The sequence below is a fragment of the Cervus canadensis genome, chromosome 1 (genome assembly GCF_019320065.1).
Source record: "Cervus canadensis isolate Bull #8, Minnesota chromosome 1, ASM1932006v1, whole genome shotgun sequence".
In the NCBI taxonomy this organism is placed as follows: domain Eukaryota; kingdom Metazoa; phylum Chordata; class Mammalia; order Artiodactyla; family Cervidae; genus Cervus; species Cervus canadensis.
The window spans coordinates 13,885,362-13,904,120 of NC_057386.1; the positions used below are offsets into that span (position 1 = coordinate 13,885,362).

The following is an 18,759-nucleotide window of genomic DNA, read 5'->3' on the forward strand; positions in this document are numbered from 1 at the left end:
TGTGGGAACACTGTGTTTTGAGGAACCTCCATATTGTTTTCCATAGTGGCTGCACCAACTTCATCCCCACCGACAGTGTAGGAGGGTTCCGTTTTCTCCACACCCTCACTAGCCTTTATTATTTGTAGGCTCTTTAATGATGGCCATTCTGACTGGGGTGAGGTGATAACCTCATTGTATTTTGGATTTTCATTTCTCTAATATTAGTGTTGAGCCTCTTTCCACGTGTCTGTTGGCCATCTGTGTATCTTATTTGGAGTAGTATTACTACTCCTTTAATAGTAGTTGAGATCTTCTGCCCATTTTTTGACTGAGTTTTTTTGTTTTGTTTGTTTTTCTTACTGAGTTTTATGAGCTGTTTGTATATTTTGGAAATTAAGCCCTTGTTGGTTGCATTGTTTGCAAATGTTTTCTCCTATTCTGTAGGTTGTTTTTTTGTTTATGATTTCCTTTGCAGTGTAAAAGCTTATAAATTTGATTAGTCCCATTTGTTTATTTGTGCTTTATTTCTGTTGTCTTGGAGACTGACCCAAGAAACCATTGATATGATTTATGTCAGAGAATGCTTTGCTTGTATTCTCTTCTGGGAGTTTTATGGTGTCATGTCTTATATTTAAATCTTTAAGCCAGTTTAAGATTTTTTGTGTGTATGGTGTGAGAGACTGTTCTAACTTCATTGATTTACATGTGGCTGTCCAGTTTTTCCAGTACCACTTGTTGAAGAGACTGTCTTTTCTCCATTGTATATTCTTGCCTTGTCATGGATTAATTGACTGTGGGTTTGCAGGTCTGTTTCTGGGCTCTGTTCTGTTCCACTGACCCATATGTATTTGTGGCAGCACTGTACTGTTTTGATCACTGTAACTTTGTAGTATTATCCGAGGTTTGGGAAAGTTATGCCTCCTCCTTTGTTCTTTCTCCTTAGAAATGCGTTGGCAATTCTGGGTCTTTTATGGTTTCATAAAAATTTTAGGTTTATTTGTTCTGGTTCTGGGGAAAATGACATGGGTAATTTGATAGGGATAACATTAAATCTGTAGACGGCCTTGAGTAGTATGGCCATTTTAGCAGTGTTCTTCGAATCCAAGAGCATGGGATATCTTTCCGTTTCTTTGCTGTTTGTTTTTATCTTTGTCTGCGCTGAGTCTTCATTGCTACGTGTGGACTTCGCTCGATAGAGCGAGCGGGGCTACTGTCCCGTTGGAGCAGGCGGGGGCCACTTTCTTGGTGCGGTGCTCAGGCTTCTCATGCGTCGGCTTCTCTGTTGCAGAGCACAGGCTGTAGAGCTTCAGTGGTTGCGGCTCGTGGGCTCTAGAGCATGGGCTCAGTAGTTGTGGTACACAAGCTTAGTTGCTCCACTGCATGTGGTCTGGGACCAGGGATTGAACCAGTGTCCCTGCATTGCAAGGTGGATTCTTAACCACTGAACCACCAGGGAAGCCGCTTTCCATTTCTTTGAGTCCTCTTCAGTTTCCTTTATGAATGTTTTATAGTGCTCAGCATATAAGTCTTTTACCTCCTTGGTGAGGTTTATTCCTATGGTGTTTTTTTTTTTAGATGCAATTTCAGAAGAGATTATTTTTTTCCTTGTTCTTTCTCATATTTCACTGTTAGTGTAAAGAAATGTGACAGATTCCTGCACGATAATCTTGTATTCTGATACCTTGCTGAATTTAAGAGTACTAGTGGTTTTTATGTGTGTCTTTAGTGTTTTCTAATGTATAGTAGTATCATGTCATCTGCATCAATGCTGGTTGAATAGAAGTGAGAGCAGACATCCTTGTCTTGTTCCAGATTTTGGCAGGAGGTCTTTCTGCTTTTCAATGTTGAATGTTATGTTGGCTGTGGGTTTGTCATAAATAGCTTTTATTATGTTGAGATATGTTTTCTTTGTAGTTTTTGTCACGAATGGATAGTGAATTTTATCAAGTGTTTTTTCTGCACCCATTGAGATGATAATGTGGCTTTTTTGGGGTCTTTCATTGATGTGATGTATCACATTGATTGATTTTCATATGTTGGACCATCCTTGTGACTGTGGGATGAATCACATACCATGAATGATCGTGGTATGTGATCTTCTTTATGTGTTGTTGGATTCAGTTTGCTAATATTTTGTTGAGCATGTAACAGTTTACATATAATTCCAAGGTTTATAGGATGGACATCCGTGCTTCTTAGGTTACAGAGTAAAAGAGGACCTGAGTAAGGTACATCTCTGAAGAACCTCAACTTTTATGGATGGAGCAAAGGAGAGAGATCTGGCAAAGAAGACTTAGAATAAATTTTATACTTGGGTTGTTTATGGTACATATACACAATGGAGTATTACTCAGCCATAAAAAGGAATGCATTTGACTCAGTTCTGATGAGGTGGATGAACCTAGAGCCTATTATACAGAGTGAAGTAAGTCAGAAAGAAAAAGATAAATATTTATGTTAATGCATATAAGTGGAATCTAGAAAGATGGTACTGATGAACCTGTCTGCAGGGCAGCAGTGAGACACAGACGTAGAGGACAGACGTGTGGACCCAGGCGGGGAAGGAGAGGGTGGGGCAGATTGAGAGAGTAGCATTGAGGCATGCACACTACCGTTTGTAAAATGAGACAGCCAGTGGGAATTTGCTGTATGATGCAGGGAGCTCAAACCCGGGGCTCTGTGACAACCTGGAGGGGTGGGATGGGTTGGGAGGTGAGAGGGAGACTCAAGAGGGAGGGGACATATGCATACCTATGGCTGATTCATGTTGATATCTGGCAGAAGCCAACACAATATTGTAAGGCAGTTATCCTCCAATTAAAAATAACTTAATTTAAAAAAATTACACTTGACGTAAATTTTATGTTGGGTGTTAAGCAGAAACCAAAAGTAGAGAGGGGTTCCAGAAGAGGGACTAGTCAGTAGTGGCAAATGCCCCTCAGGGGCAAGTGCAATAAAGAATGAAAAGCGTCGATTGAATGGATTTAGTAATTGGGTCCCCAGTGCTTTGGAAAAGCAGTGTAGAGGCAGTGGTGAGAGAAGAAGCCAAACTACAGTTAATTGAGGCATTAGTGGGTGGTAAAGAAGTGAAGTCCCAAAGTGTACACAGTGTTTTAAAGTAGTTCCGTTATGGAAGAAAAGAGGGAAGATGGTGGCTGGAGTGGAGAGGCGTGGGCAAGACTTGAGTGTGTGTAAATACGGACGGGGCCATCACTAGAGGAAATGGGGCACAAGTTCTAGAGAAAGTGATGGGTTGGGTATGAAATCCATAGCACAATCGGAAGGATGCCGTTAGGAGAGTGAACATTGTAAGCGGAAGGAAGGAAAAAAGAACGAGTGTTAAAACAGTGTGTTTGTAGGTTTGGTGACAAGAAGCTGGAGAACTTCCCGTGTATTTTTTTCTCTGAAGTAGGATGTGCAGTTATTTATGTTTTGAATCATAGAAGGGTGGTTTTAAAATTACCAATACCTTGTTAATACTGCAGGTTATGATGTGGATTTATATATGTGTTGTATGGCTTCCCTGGTGGCTCAGTGGTAGAGAATCTGCCTGCCAATGCAGGAGACGTGTGTTCAGTCCCTGGGTAGGGAAGAGCCCCCTGGAGAAGGAAATAGCAACCCACTCCAGTATTCTAACAGAGAAGGCAATGGCACCCCACTCCAGTGTTCTTGCCTGGAGCATCCCAGGGAAGGGGGAGCCTGGTGGGCTGCCGTCTGTGGGGTCGCACAGGGTCGGACAGGACTAAAGCGACTTTGCAGCAGCCAGTATTCTAATCTGAGAAATCCCACAGATAGAGGAGCCTAGCAGGCTACAGTTCATGGCATCGCAAAAGAGGTGGATACGACTTAGCGACTAAACAGCAACCTGTGTTGTATATGTATATATCCTGAGAATTCTGTTCAGTTTATGTGATGATAACACAAGTTGAGGTTTTTTTTTTATTTTTTTTTTAATGTTTTATCAGATCAGATTCCAAGTTCTCTATGACAACAGCACCCCTGTTCTTGGTTTTCTTGTTTTAAAAAAGTTTTTTTTTTTTTTTTTTTTTGACGATGCCACAAGGCATAGTGGATCTTAGTTCCCCAGCCAGGGCTTGCATGCACAGCCCCTGCAGTGGAGGTGCAGAGTCTTCATCGCTGGACCCCAGGGAAGTCCCGTGGGAGGTGTTCTCCTCAATCAGCGTTCTGATTTGGTATTCTGAATTATAGTCTTGGTTTTCATGATTGAGTTTTTATGTTCCTAAACTGTTTCTAACACAGGGCCCAAGAGACTCTGACTAGTAAATCAGTTTCTTGTGCTTACTTAATAAATTTTATTCATTTATCAGTGGCATCTGTCTTTAAGATTATTTTTATTTGCACTTTTAACAGTGGTTCATTTATTTAGACTTGTTCCCAAGGTTTGTTTAGTGAAATTTTACACACTAAACTTCCAATAAGTGCAACTAATTGAACAGACCATTTAAACTGTCAGTAGAAGTGGGTAGAAATTAGTGACACATTACTTTCATAGATATCTTATAAATTAAAATATAAATATATGGACATTGGTGGTTTCCCTTCACTTGTAACAAGTTTGAATTACAGAAGTTCAATGATTGCATAGGCAGAGGTTTTTAAATTGACATGTAATTCGTGTACTGTAAAATTTATCCCTCTAAAGCATGTGCAGTCCAGTGATTTTAGAATTGATTTATTCACAAGGCTGTGCAGCCATCACCGTGTAAGTAATCATTTAATGCAGGGTAATCCAGAGAATGTGGATTTGGGATATCTGTCTTAATATATTAACTTTTAGTTTTTGGAAGACATAGTCGATCTTTCTTGTCATTTAGCCAGTGTTTCTGTGGAGTTTAGATGGAGAGAAATAACGATGTTATTTTTTTTAAAATGTCATCTATATCATTTAAGCTCTATTTTACTTATGATCCTCTTCAATATAAAATTATTTTACCCTTAAAATATATGTATATTAATCCTAGTTTATCTGTTTCCTCCTCAGAACTGTTTTTGTCCCTTGCTATGAAGCTACTCTGAGACTAGATCTTGATGGAAGATAGGAATTGGTTCTTTGTTAGAATACCAGATTTATAAACTTTCTTGCCCTCACCTGTTACTGGTAATCATTGCTGAAGTTGCAGCCACTGGTTCAGCTGTCTTTTGCTAAGCTTTAATCAAAGATTGTGATCGTATTTCATACCTTGCTATAAATAGTGTTTAATTATTATTCACTAGTATTTCACAGTGTTTCAAAATGTTTGACAGTGCAGCCTCACCATTTTAATTCTTCCCATGTATTTTTTGTTTTTTTTTTTACAGTACTCTGTGCAAAAAACTTGGTGAAAAAGGATTTTTTCCGTAAGTAAATTAACTTTAAATCTTGTATATTGTATGTAGATTTTTTTGCAAAGCATTTTCAGAATTGTCTGCTTTAGGGATTTCTCTGTTCAGAAATATACTTATTGTTTTATGAATTCTTTGACTGAGCCTTTTGGTGTCACATTTCTTAAAGAGGATTTTGTGCTCCGTAGCCCCTTTCCCTTTATCCACTGAGGCCCCCAGCATATTTGTGTGAAATGTGTGTGTGTGTAAAATATACTGAAGGTGTGCATACTACTAGATTTCTAGAAGAGATCTGAGATTATTTTGTAAACACTTTCCCCCTAACATTTTGTAGAAATTTTACCCATGCCTTCAGGAGTGAAGGCAGTGAAGTCATTCAGCCTGCTTGGAATTTCCAGAGTGTAGGAAAGAAATCCCTGCCTCATTTGATCATAGAAGCTCATAATGTCTCAGACGCCAAAAGAGACATTTACTTACTGTATTTGCAGTGTCTTTGCCTATCAGTTGTGATATTTTTTTGTGGCTTTATTTAGGATTAAGTTTTGTGAGGGAAGATTGGGAAGTGCCCCTCACACATATTTAAAATCTTTACCCTATAATATTAGACTTCACATTAGCTTTAAATTTTTGAGTAAAAATGATACAATTTTTTTGTAAAAAAAAAAAAAGAAGTCTAAGCCAGCAAAATTTGATAGACAAAATATTTGAAGTTAGAAATAGAGAAGTTCATTAGATTTTTAAAGTTCAGGTCCTACCAGCCAGCAAAAACTGGCTATATGCTAATTAATATGTAACTTTAATTTTAATTTTCAAGGTTTGATTAAAAGAAGTAATAAGCTCTTGATCTATTTTAAATCATATTTAATTCATTCCACTTAAATTTTTAATTACTTCATTCTTCCTAGAGGAGCACCTTAAAGTTTATAAAATAACATTAACTATGTAAATTATGGTATGCTTAATATGGTAAAGCAATTAAACAGGATAATTTGGGACATAGTGAAGTGGTTTCCAGTTTATGTACCATATTCCTCTTACCCTGCAGCATGTCACAGGAGGAGAGGCCAGTGACCTCTCTCCTCGCTGCCCCCAGTCAGTGTTACCTTCACAGTGGCTACTGAACTATCCGCTTCTTCCCTGTAGCCGATAATCTAAACTAATGTGTACTCCTTTTACCTTCCTTAAGGTTGATCCAAGGTAGGATTTATCCTAGTGGGACTTCAGAGTGGCCAATAGGATTGGATAAGCAGGTGACAAGGAGAAGAGGGAGTGAAAGTGAGGTGTCGTCTACCCACCCCCACTTACAGGACAACTGCTCTGGTTTTATTTATTTATTTTTTCATTTATTTTTATTAGTTTGAGGCTAATTACAATATTGTAGTGGTTTTTGCCATACATTGACATGAATCAGCCATGGATTTACATGTGTTCCCCATCCCAATCCCTCCTCCCGCCTCCCTTCCAGTGCTCTGGTTTTAAAGACAAAATCTTCAGTTTTATCTCCTTGCCTTCCTTCCCAAATTCTTTTCCTTCCTCTGGAGTCCCAAGACACCTTCTTCAATAAAGCATCAGATATCTTTGTCTCAGTCTTCCTAGGAAATCTAGAGGAATCTTACTCTAATTCTTTGTAAGCCCCTGAGAGCCTGTTATTACCAATTACATTATCTTTATCTGTCCATAAGTTGTATGTGAAAAAAAGAAGGAAAGAAGGAAATCTTTCCCCTTTTTATTGGTGTAAGCAATAAAAATTGATTAAAAATCCTTGAATTGTGAGGATGCTTCAGGGATAAGAAAACTAGAGGAAACTTGTGATTATCTTTGAAACCCAGGATGGAGAAAACACTTGATGGCCTGGTTGGGAAAATAGGAAACCCATTCGTGAGGCTTTCAGAAGAGACTCAGCTGGGGATGGAACACCCCAGGTTCACGCTGGCACAGTCCTCCCTCTGTGACAGATATATTTATTTTTGATATGTTTATATGTTGAGGGTTGCCCATATCAATTTCAAAGAAAGAGTTGAATAATCTCTCAATTAAATTTGAGTGAGATTGTGTTTTTATTGATCAGAATGCTGTTATCATTGATACTGCAATATAGTTCTTTTTGCTTGTAGATCAATTTAAGTAATGTTGAATGAAAAATGTAAATTTTAATATGAAGCATGACTATAGGCTGATATTATATATATTTAACTATAGGAAAAAATGCACAGACATGTGTTGTCTTTTGTAATTTGTATAATTTGAGATAATACTACCTTTGCTTTGAGACAATTTACCTTTTCTGAGAAAAGTTTTGCTAACTCATCTTTTGGAACTATTTTAAGGCTTACTGGCTTTAAAAAATATTACACCCCCGCTTCCTCTCAAATTTTGGCAGAAAAAAATTTCAAACACATAGGAACATGTAAAGAATTTTACAGTGAATATCCATCATCTACATTTTGTCATTAACTTCATCACATATCTATCCATTTATCCATTGTGTTTCTTTAATAGTATCTGTTGTTGTTGTTTTTTTTTCTCTCTTTTTTTATTGGAGGATAATTGCTTCAATATTGTTTTGGCCTCTGCATATATACAATGGAATATTAAAGTCACTCAGTCTTGTCCAACTCTTTGTGACCCCATGGACACACCTGTCCTCTGTCGATGGAATTCTCCAGGCAAGAATACTGGAGTGGGTTAGCCATTCATTTCACCAGGGGATGGAATATTACTCAGCTATAAAAAAGAACATATTCATTTTGTTTTTAAAAGAATGTTTTTATTAGTGTCAAGTTCTTTTTGTCTTTTATGCAACATTTAAATAAAATCTTTGTGTGTAAGATACTTTGTTAAGGTGCTTTGTAGGCCAAATTGAAGTCACTGAGCTCCAGCACATTTGGTTGAATGTTTTTTCCTCCCCCACCCCAGTCAAAGAAAAAGCTTTATTTTCTCTGCTAAGTAACTCACTTTTTTTTTTTTTTAGTAACTCACTTTTAAGTGGAAAATTTTGTCTCATTATTTGCAGCTTGTTAAGTGCATTACTGTAGTGAGGAAGTTCCTGAGTTTTAGCTATTTTATATGACTCAGAAATGATGGGGAAAATTGAGAAGTTTTTAAAAAATATAGAAAATAGACACTTTATATTTACCACTAGAGGTCTCACTAACTTGTGAAAACTTTATCTTCTGACTGCATTAGGGGAACTTGACTCTCACATTAAATTCTTGTAGGATAAAATAATCAGGTAAGTTGAAACCCAGGTATTTTTTTGTTAGGGAAAAGAGCTTGTACTTTGTATTATATAACAGAAGGGAACATAGGAAGGTGAGATTCAGACTTTCATACTTAAATAAGGATCTCGAAGCCACACCTAGTGACTTATGTGTGGAAAAGTTGTTTTTCTCAGTCTTGACTCTTTAACTAGTTAAGCACCATCTAAAGGGAAAGCTAGAAATGTGATTTTTTTGGTTTTGTTTTTACTTAGAGACATACACTTATATGTTTATTTGTTTAGATGGTAGAATCAAAAGAACCAGATAAAATGGATTATAAAAATTAATACTACTGGCAAGTAGAGGGGAAAGTATTCTTCCATTAGATACATTTACAAATGGTTAGGATTTATTGAAGTACTAATATGAATAGTGCTAAACTGCAAGAAATACATAGTTACACAGATTGATACCCTCACTTGCCAAGGTTTTTCTTGAATACTTAATACTCTTAAATATTTGTCTTCTCTTATTTGAAGTTGCTATATCACAGAATCAGAATTGGGGAACTGGCTAGATGATTTCTGTCTGGCCTTGAATGTTGGCAGATTAGTATCTTGACTTAAAAAATTAGCATAGTTATCAAGGTACAAAGTTTCTGCAATTATCAACACTTACCAGTATTTCCTTTTAGTATTTTCAGCTGTCTCTGGGAAATCTATGCTATCCCAATATATCTAACACCTGAATTGTTGTTTTGGTCCACCTTCTTCCCCTGAATTTTAAAATTCTACTCATCCTACTGTGTGAAAGTTAGAACAGCTTCTCTGTACCTTTAATCTTTCCTTCTCTGGATACCACTAGTAGACAGATGCGACAGTATTTTTATAGCAATGCTCAAAAATCTGAAACGGCGCCCTGTTCTCCACTTAAGTCATTCCAAGCCTTTATTTTCTGACTTTTACGCCTTTCTTACTAATCAGTCTGATCTCTCCAACAGTATTTACTTTTCACACTTAGCACAAAGGCTTTTATTAGATTGCTCAAAGCCCTTCAAGTATTGTTACACCCTGCTTGGTGATCCTTCTGTTTGTTCTTTAGAAAGTGAAGTCGCTCAGTCATGTCCGACTCCTTGCGACCCCATGGACTGTAGCCCACCAGGCTCCTCTGTCCATGGGATTTTCCAGGCCAGAATGTTGGAATGGGTAGCCATTTCCTTCTCCAGGGGATCTTCCTGACTCAGGGATTGAACCCGGGTCTCCCGCATTGTGGGCAGACGCTTTACTGTCCCAGCCACCAGGGAATCCATTTGTTTTTTAAACCACAGAGAAGTCCCGTCCCCTCAAAAAGTGGGGGTAGGTGGGGAGCCTTTCTCTACTGTTCAGACTCAGATTGTTCTGCTTTTCTGAGCTCTTGTACTCATTGTTGAACCAGGTAGCAAAGGAGAGGTATGATACAATGTAATGATTAAGAGCATAAAGTTAAGAACCAGACTGTGTGTGCCTGGGTTTGAGTCTACAGTTCAGACCCTGGCTCTCTACCTACTACTGTGTGACCTTAGGCTAGTTAATTAAGCACTTTGTGCCTCAGTTTCCTCATCAGTAAAATAGAGACAGTAGTATTATTCACTCCATAGAGTAATTTTGAGGATTAAGAGGTTTAATATACATAAAGCATTTAGAATAGTGCCTGATATAGTATTATAAGTGTTTTCTTTATAATCACTATGGTCAAAAACTTGCTTATCTTGGGGTTTTTATAATGCATGGTGTTTTAATATTCTCAGTTAGATAGGAAGCTCTTTTAAGGCAGGGTGTTAAATTTTTTGTTTCAGTTTCTCATCACTCATGGTAGTTATTACATAAAAAACTTTATGGCTAATTTGATTTCTTGGTAGCCTGTGTTCCCGTGTGAAAACTTCAGTAAGCTCTTTCTTTTACTGAGCTACTAAGGGAGACCTTGGGAAAGCTCTGAGAGAGCCAGGTATGTTTTAAGCATTCACCCCTCAGGTTAAAGGGCTGGTAAAGATGAATGATGACTTCTACATTGTAAGATAATCTCTAGACTTTGGTAGTTTAAGTGAGAGTTTTTGAGACCTGAGCAAGAAAAAAAATGTAGGTTTTGATACTTAATGTAGAATTAGCTTTAATCTTAGTTTTAAAATGGACCACTTTTCATTTGTAGCTTAATGTTAAACTTTTTATGAAGAATGGAATAAGTCTTTTGTAGCAAATGTTAGTCTTTATATAATTAATCTTCTTGTCAAAATATTCTTTAAACCCTCCCTTTTTTCCCCCCACCCCCCACAGGGCTTCCTGATCCATTTGCTAAGGTGGTGGTTGATGGATCTGGGCAATGTCATTCTACAGATACTGTGAAGAATACACTCGATCCAAAATGGAATCAGCATTATGACCTGTAGGTTTAAATGGTTTATTTGAAATAAAAACATAGACTCAATATTATTTGATATAGTCTTTGAAAAGAATCACTGAATATGATCTGAGTTTGATCATGGTGTAATTTGATTGTCACAGGGGGATGCAAAACCTTGTGTGAAAATGAGGGGTCCTTAATAAGCCTATGAAGAACAAAACGTATACACAGTAAAGTTCAGGCACCCCCCCCCGCCCTTCAGTCACATAAAGTATTAATTCACTTTAGGTCAGTTTGTTCAGTCACCAAATCATGTCCGACTCTTTGCAGCCCCATGGACTGCAGCATGTCAGGCTTCCCTGTCCCTCACCATCTCCTGAAGTTTGTCCAAGTTCATATCCATTACATTGGCAATGCCATCCAATCATCTCATCTTCTGTCATCCTCTTCTCCTTCTGCCTTCAATCTTTCCCAGCATCAGGATCTTTTCCAGTGAGTTGGCTGTTTGCATCAGGTGCCCAAAGTATTGGAGCTTCAGCTTCAGCATCACTTCTTCCTAGTATTCAGGGTTGATTTCCTTTAAGATTGACTGGTTTGATCTGGTTAGGTCAGTTATAAATATAAAATCAGAAATCATCAATGGAGTATACACATAGGCATTCTCTGTTTCTTTTATGTATGATTTCTTCTAAAATTTATTTTAATTTTAATTTAATAAAAGCATATGTACCGTTTTTAAAAAGTCAAATGATACTTTAGGGCTTTTAATGGGAAAATTCTCATTCCTGATTCTAATTCTCAAGATAACTGTTTTCAATAACTTTGGCCATTATAGAATTACCTGCTTCTAGGTATCATGCTTATTTATAGCATTTAATGTAAATATATATTTATCTAGTATTAGGTATTATTTTTAGTTTTTCTACCATATAAGATCATTTAGCTTTTACAGCTGATCTCTCATCCCATTCCTACAGCATCTATATGCCCCTTTCCTTCTCCCAGCCCTCCTATATATAGTTATTTGAACCTTTTTGTTTAAATCATATTGTTCTTTGTTTATGCTATTATGATCATGTAAAATATTCATGACCGAGTCATGTGGTGTGCAATGATTATAATTTCTTTCTGGACACCTTTTTATGAAATTAATAGCTGTCTAACCTTACAATTTGTTTAGTTTTCCATCTATCTCATTGAGCACTTCACAAACTCTCCTACAGTATATTTGAAATATAGTGCTCAATATTTACTGTGATTTTAATCTGGATACTTAGAGTCTTCAGTTATGGGAAACTTTTCTGTTTATTTAATGATCTATATGTGATTCCCTCTCCTCCATTGTATTTCTCTCTTTTTCTTTTTCTGGAACTCCTGTTATTTGGATGGTACCTCTCCTGAATTGATTATCATTTAGTTGTCCTTTTTCTCCCATATTAAAAAAAAAGTCACAATAAAAAAATTTTTGTTCTAGTAAAAAATTAAAACCCACATCAAAATATTTGGGCTATTTTTCCCAGCATTCCTGTTTAATATAATTTCTGCTATCCAGTTTTTAATTTCCAATATCATTTTGCTTTTTCACTGTCTTTTTTTTCATAACTTTTATTTCCTGGAAGCAATATTTTCTTTAATGAGAGAAGTTTTATAATTGTAGTTTTTTTCTGTTGTGTAACCTCTCTCTGCTCAGGTTTCCTTTTTTTTGTTTTCTGTTAGTCTGATTTGGGTTTCTGTCTTTTTATATTCAAGGAGAGGCACTTAAATGTTGATTGGAAACTCTCTGCCCATGGGTAGTGCTGACCTGCTTAGTAGGGGAGTCAGGAGTAACTGTGACATTTTTTGCACAGAATTCTTCCTTCTCCTTCCTGGGGGCTGTATTCTTGATCGGTAAGACATAAGGATGCTAGGAGATCTCTCCATTCACTAGATTAACCCCTCCTCTGAATACCCTGTTTTTATTATAGAATTTCACCTCCTCCCTCAGCTGTGCCTAGTGTCTCTGAGTGCTGCTGTGGTTGAGGATGAACTGGGTTAGGGAAGGGATTCAGGAGGTCTTTCCATCCCTTTTATTGATTTACTTTTTTAAATTGACTTGTTGATTTACACTTTCCATTCCTTTTAAGCACTTTTCGCTACTCCTTCTGTTTCAACCTTGTCATCACCATTGGAGTATATTAGGCTTACAGTTTGGGAATATGTCAGGGCTTGGTGACAACAATAGTCTTGTTTTCAGGGAGTCTCAGAGAGAGACAGTCATTCAAGGATACAGGCTGACAGAAGCTTTCCTGTTTTCCATATATGTTCCCAAGGTCTCTCTGGGCTTTGATATCCAGCCTCCCAACAGGATGCTTAAGCCAGTGGAGGGGTAGGCTTTAAGGCCTCAAGGAACTGGTATTTTAGCATACCTGTATAGAAGGCTTGCCAACTGGGAAACTGACTTTAGTGTGATTTTTTGTTGTTGTTGTTTAATGTTTGGTTTGGGGTGATTTATCTGGTTAATACTTGATTCTGATTCTAGAATTTTTACACATCATGAAGGTACATAGTTACCGAATAAGCTCTGTTTAGGTTTATTTGAAAATTGATGCATGCGTACTGAATGATATTTTAGTCCAGATTTTTTCATTTGCAAGCCACAGAAATGAAATTCAAATTGGCTTCATTTTTGAAAAGTGTTGGCTTGTATAATGAAACATACACACACTACTATATATAAAATAGATCCTCAACAGGGACCTGTTGTGCAGCACAATAGGCGCTGTAATAACCTATATGGGAAAAGAATGTGAAAAAGAATGAGTATGTGTATAACTGATTCACTTTGATGTACATCTGAAACCAACACAGCATTGTAAATATACTCCAGTATAAAATAAAAAATGTAAAAGTATTAGCTTGCATAATTAAAAGTGTAGGAGGGTAGGCATGCTTTAACACAGCTGAATCCAAGGCCTCAAGTGTGCCTTTTATGTTACTCCTTTAAAAGATTTAGTCCTTACTTAAGTGGTATAGGTTTTTTTTTTATGTACCAGATGAATTTTTATGATATTACTGCTTTACTGAATGACACTTTAAGGTCAAGGTTGCTGGACCAAAAATTTGACCTCTTAGAGTCATTGAAATTTAGGGTTCTACTGATATTTTATTGTATTTTCGCATGGGATGACACCATGTTAACAATTGGCTGTGGTAGAGCTCTCCACACTTCCAGGTGTATGCACAGACAAGTGTAGTAACGCTTTTCCCTGCTCTGCTTGTCTGCAGGCAGTGAAGTGAAATCTGCAAGAGTCCTGCTCGCTCAAGGCCTGCATACAGGAAAGAAGCAGGGGAAAAGCGTTACAATCAGCTTTTGTTCTACAGCATTTTAAAACATAACAGGTATGTCAGATTTTTGGTCTGTCAGCCTTGACAATGCCCCTTGAAAATGAACTGAGTATTCGCTGAGGTAATAGGTCATGTCATTGAAATATATTTAAAATGTGACTGTGATAAAAGTTCTTCTAAGATTTTTGTTTTTGGAAAGAAATAATCATAAACTATAGAATTCTGTGACACTAGCTACTAAAATATTTTCTTTTATTAACAAAAATTGTTACTCAATCTGAAAGTGGCAAATGTGTTAAAGAATATATTAAAAATTCTTTTTAGACTTTACTTTTGAGCTTTTTAAAAAAAAAATTCAGTCCTGTGGATAGATTGAATTCAAACATATTTTGCGCTATCTAGCCATATTCTAAACATTTGTGACTTTGGACTACAACAAAAAGGAAAGAAAACTTTTATATTAACTATTCATAGTTGCCAGGTTACTCATGCAGTCATTTTGGTTTTTTTAGGTATATTGGAAAGTCTGATTCAGTAACGATCAGTGTATGGAATCACAAGAAGATCCATAAAAAACAAGGTGCTGGATTTCTTGGTTGTGTTCGTCTTCTTTCCAATGCCATCAACCGCCTCAAAGACACTGGTTGTAAGTAGATAACAAGTGCTCTTAAAAATTCAAATATATAAATTTAAATATATATACATATATGTATATTTTGATGGGGGAGGCAGGGGTCTGAAACCTAACTTCCCCTGTATATTTGAAACATTGATAAAAATTCCTGCTCTAAATTTATTTTGTTGACTTTTTCAAAACAAATGAAACATGTTAAGAATTCAGTTACGAGCGCCGTAATCAAAGGAAAACCAGCATGCAGTGGTTGACGTTGTTCCTTACTGTAACTGGTCAGGCCAGTGTCATGTCTGTTTTTACAGATGAGACAGGAGAGAAGAAGTGAGTTGCTTCTAAGTGATTAGTACCAGAACTGACTCAAACCCTTTTGTTAGTTTATAGTTGCCCTCTTATTAATATTTATGTTGTGTGTTGGGGCAGGGGGTTATTTGAAATGGTTAGATAAAAATAATGACAACAATGAACATTTTTGGACGCTTATGTGCCAGCTACTGTGCTGAGAGTTTTACATAAGTATCTGATTTAATCCTTAATATGTGGTAAGTACTATAATTATACATGAAAAAAATAAAGCTTAGGGATAAATTGCTTAAGAACCAAACTATTAAATGGCAAGCTAAGATTTAAAGTGTTTTGAAATTTTTGAAGAAAAAATAACTGCTTGTTGACACCATGTATTATGGTTTTTGAAATCTGAGTTTGTCAGCTTTTATTGAGACATTATATTAATATTATGTGTGCAGTTAAAATTTTGAACATTTGTTTCATCATCAAACCTTAAAAATTCTTGAAATGACTGGTCCAATTTCCAATGGATTGTAGAAATTTACTATCACTCTATAGATGTTAGAATCTCTGATACCAACTTATTTTTTTTCCTTTTGCTGTTGATTTGAAATAGATCAGAGGTTGGATCTTTGCAAACTTGGGCCAAATGACAATGATACAGTTAGAGGACAGATAGTAGGTAAGTGTGGAACTGAAAATTATATGAATTTTGGTTTAATTTAAGCTGACCTAAACTCTAAGTCTGACACAAGTAAGCAACTTAGCACAGCAGACTCTAAATACCTTTTAAATCAAAGTACAATAACTGTAGCTTTTGTAGCTTCATTGTACTGGCATGAATTAAATAAGTCATGTAAAATTATTTGAATACTGGATCCAGAGCCCAGGCCAACTTAATTTTTTTAAAAAGGAACAAAATATAAATAGTGTAAAAAATAGGCTCCTAATATGAAGAACTATTGATCCTTTAGGCAGGAATTTTTTTAAAGTATACAAATACAATAAAACTTTGAGATAAGTCAAGATCTTCTCAAACTAGTTTTTGAGTAAGAAAAGCCAGTTTTATACTTTATGGTTTTAAAATAATCTTTACTAACTGAAAAAAAATAGGATGAGGAATAGCAGTATAGCACTGATTGGAGAAAGGGAAAATTGTTCCCTTACTCATAGGCGCTTACTGGACTAGTGGGATTATCTTGAATTGACCCCATTATATAAAATTTCCTGAGACTTTTCTTAAGAATTGATAGATCGAGGTTGATCAAGATACCTAGAATGGTGTAGGACACTGAGATGGGCTCCTTTGAAGCTTCTTAAAAAAGAAACATGCAATTGAAATCTTACCATCTGATTATAGAGCAGAATTTAGAGTAAAATGATTGCATTATATGTGAGACTTCCCATGCAGTCCAGTGGTTAAGATTCTGTGCTTCGAACGCAGGGGCATAGGTTCAATTCCTGGTTGGGAAACTAAGATCCCACATGCTGTATGGCACGGCCAAAATATATTTTTTTAAAAAAAATTGCATTTTATGAACCTGTTAGAGAGGTTTTAGTTACAGAAAGTACTTGAAAGGCTTAAATTTAGGAGGCAGTGAATTAGGTTCATGGTTAGGGAGTTGCCAGAGTAGCATCATAACAAAAGCCCTATTGTGGGTATCAGGGAAGTATCTAAACTACAGCATTATTCATAACTCCTGTCATTCTTAGATTGAAAAGGAAGTTAAAAACTAAAAAATGTGGAATACACAAGTATACCTTTCATGTGTTATGTTTCAAGTGCACTTATGGACTTTACTCTTGCGCGGAGACTCCCATGGACGGAGGAGTCTGGTGGGCTGCAGTCCATGGGGTCGCTAAGAGTCAGAGATGACTGAGCAATTTCACTTTCATGCATTGGAGAAGGAAATGGCAACCCACTCCAGTGTTCTTGCCTGAAGAATCCCAGGGATGGGGGAGCCTGGTGGGCTGCCGTCTATGGGGTCGCACAGAGTCGGACACGACTGAAGAGACTTAGCAACGGCAGCAGCATGGACTGTGTTGCCCCATTAAGATAGGAAGAAAAGGAGTTAGACTCTCCTCCATGAACATGATAAAAGGTAGAAAACCTTAAAGGGAAAAATCTCATGGACAAAGAAGTTGCAGAATTTAGTAGAAACTAAAGAGTGCGATTCATGGGGTCGCAAAGAGTTGGACACGACTGAGCAACTGAACTGAAAGAGTTCATTCTTAACTATTAAAAAAAAAACTATTAAAATAAGCTAATAAGCCAGATACCTTTTAAAAAGCAGTATTGTAAATTGCAGTAATTCTTTCTAGTTCTGTGACTCTTAGTGATGTTTTTGTTGTTTAATAGTAAGCCTTCAGTCCAGAGACCGAATAGGCACAGGAGGACAAGTGGTGGACTGCAGTCGTTTGTTTGATAATGATTTACCAGATGGGTAAGCTAAATTCATTGATAATATCCTTAAAATAATGAGCAATAAGTTGGTGTTTATACTTTAGAAATTTGCTGATCAGTTCCAGAGTCCTGGTTTTCCTTGTACTTAGAAAATTAGTGAGGAATCTTATCACAACAGATTAATAAGATAAGATATGAATTAATTATGAACGAAATTAGGTATGTTACATTTGTTTTACTTAAGAGTTTTGACTGGGAAAAAATCAAATTGCTTGACAGATATAAATCTCTTGTAAATATTATATATTCAAAACAAAAGCTTTTTTGTTTGATTAAATTATTCAAAACATGGCATATACATACTGAATCTGAGACATTGCTCTATTTAAAGGGATGGGATACAGAATTTGTGTAATGGTAATTACAATAACATAGTAACATTTATTGAGCCTACAAGTGTTAGTTAGCACTTTATATCATTTATCATTACATGATATACATAATATTTCTCATAGCATGTGATTCTGGAGTTAGACCATTAGGGTTTCAATCCTTACCCTTCTGTTTATTTCTCATAGCATGTGATTCTGGAGTTAGACCATTAGGGTTTCAATCCTTACCCTTCTGCTTACTAGCTTTATAAGTTTAATCCATTTATTTGGCTTTTGTAAACTTTGGTTTATATTTATCAAAGAGGATAATGATGGTAGTGCACATGCCTTAAATACTTGTGAGGATGAACGGAAATCATTGATGTAGCACAATGTCTTACAGACAGCAAGTGCTTAACAAATAATTAGCTACTATTACTACTACCATTACTCCTGCTACCACCCTCATGCATTTTACAGGCGTAAGAAACTGAGACTCAAGAGAAGTTATGTATTTTGCCAAAGGCCACATAAAAATGGCAGAACTGGAACACAGTTTTGAGGGAGAAGTTTAGGATGAAATAACTAATCAATATTGAGAGATTACAAAAGTGTAAGGCTAATTATTCTAAATTTGTTCTACATCATTGTACTGTAATTGTAATCACAGTGGGGGGGGGGGAACCTGCAAGTGTCTCTTTATTTTCTATTTTTTTTGCCAGTGGCTTGGTGGAATATTAACACTACTGTAGTTACTTACCCAATTTTTTTGTTATATTAATAAGATTGAAGAAGAAGTGAAATTTTTGCTTTTTAAAAATTTAATTTGATAAATAGCAA

The 18,759-nt window shown here is 36.3% G+C and overlaps 1 protein-coding gene across 1 annotated transcript in view; it reads left to right on the forward strand.

Annotated features, from left to right (window-relative positions):
* The window catches only part of SMURF2 (SMAD specific E3 ubiquitin protein ligase 2), a 114,096-nt gene that overhangs the window by 63,007 nt on the left and 32,330 nt on the right, over nucleotides 1–18,759 (forward strand). The window contains exons 2-6 of the mRNA XM_043464466.1: nucleotides 5,302–5,340; nucleotides 10,835–10,943; nucleotides 14,738–14,871; nucleotides 15,761–15,826; nucleotides 17,504–17,588. Coding sequence (XP_043320401.1) covers nucleotides 5,302–5,340; nucleotides 10,835–10,943; nucleotides 14,738–14,871; nucleotides 15,761–15,826; nucleotides 17,504–17,588 — 433 coding nt within the window. The remainder of the gene's footprint in view (nucleotides 1–5,301; nucleotides 5,341–10,834; nucleotides 10,944–14,737; nucleotides 14,872–15,760; nucleotides 15,827–17,503; nucleotides 17,589–18,759) is intronic.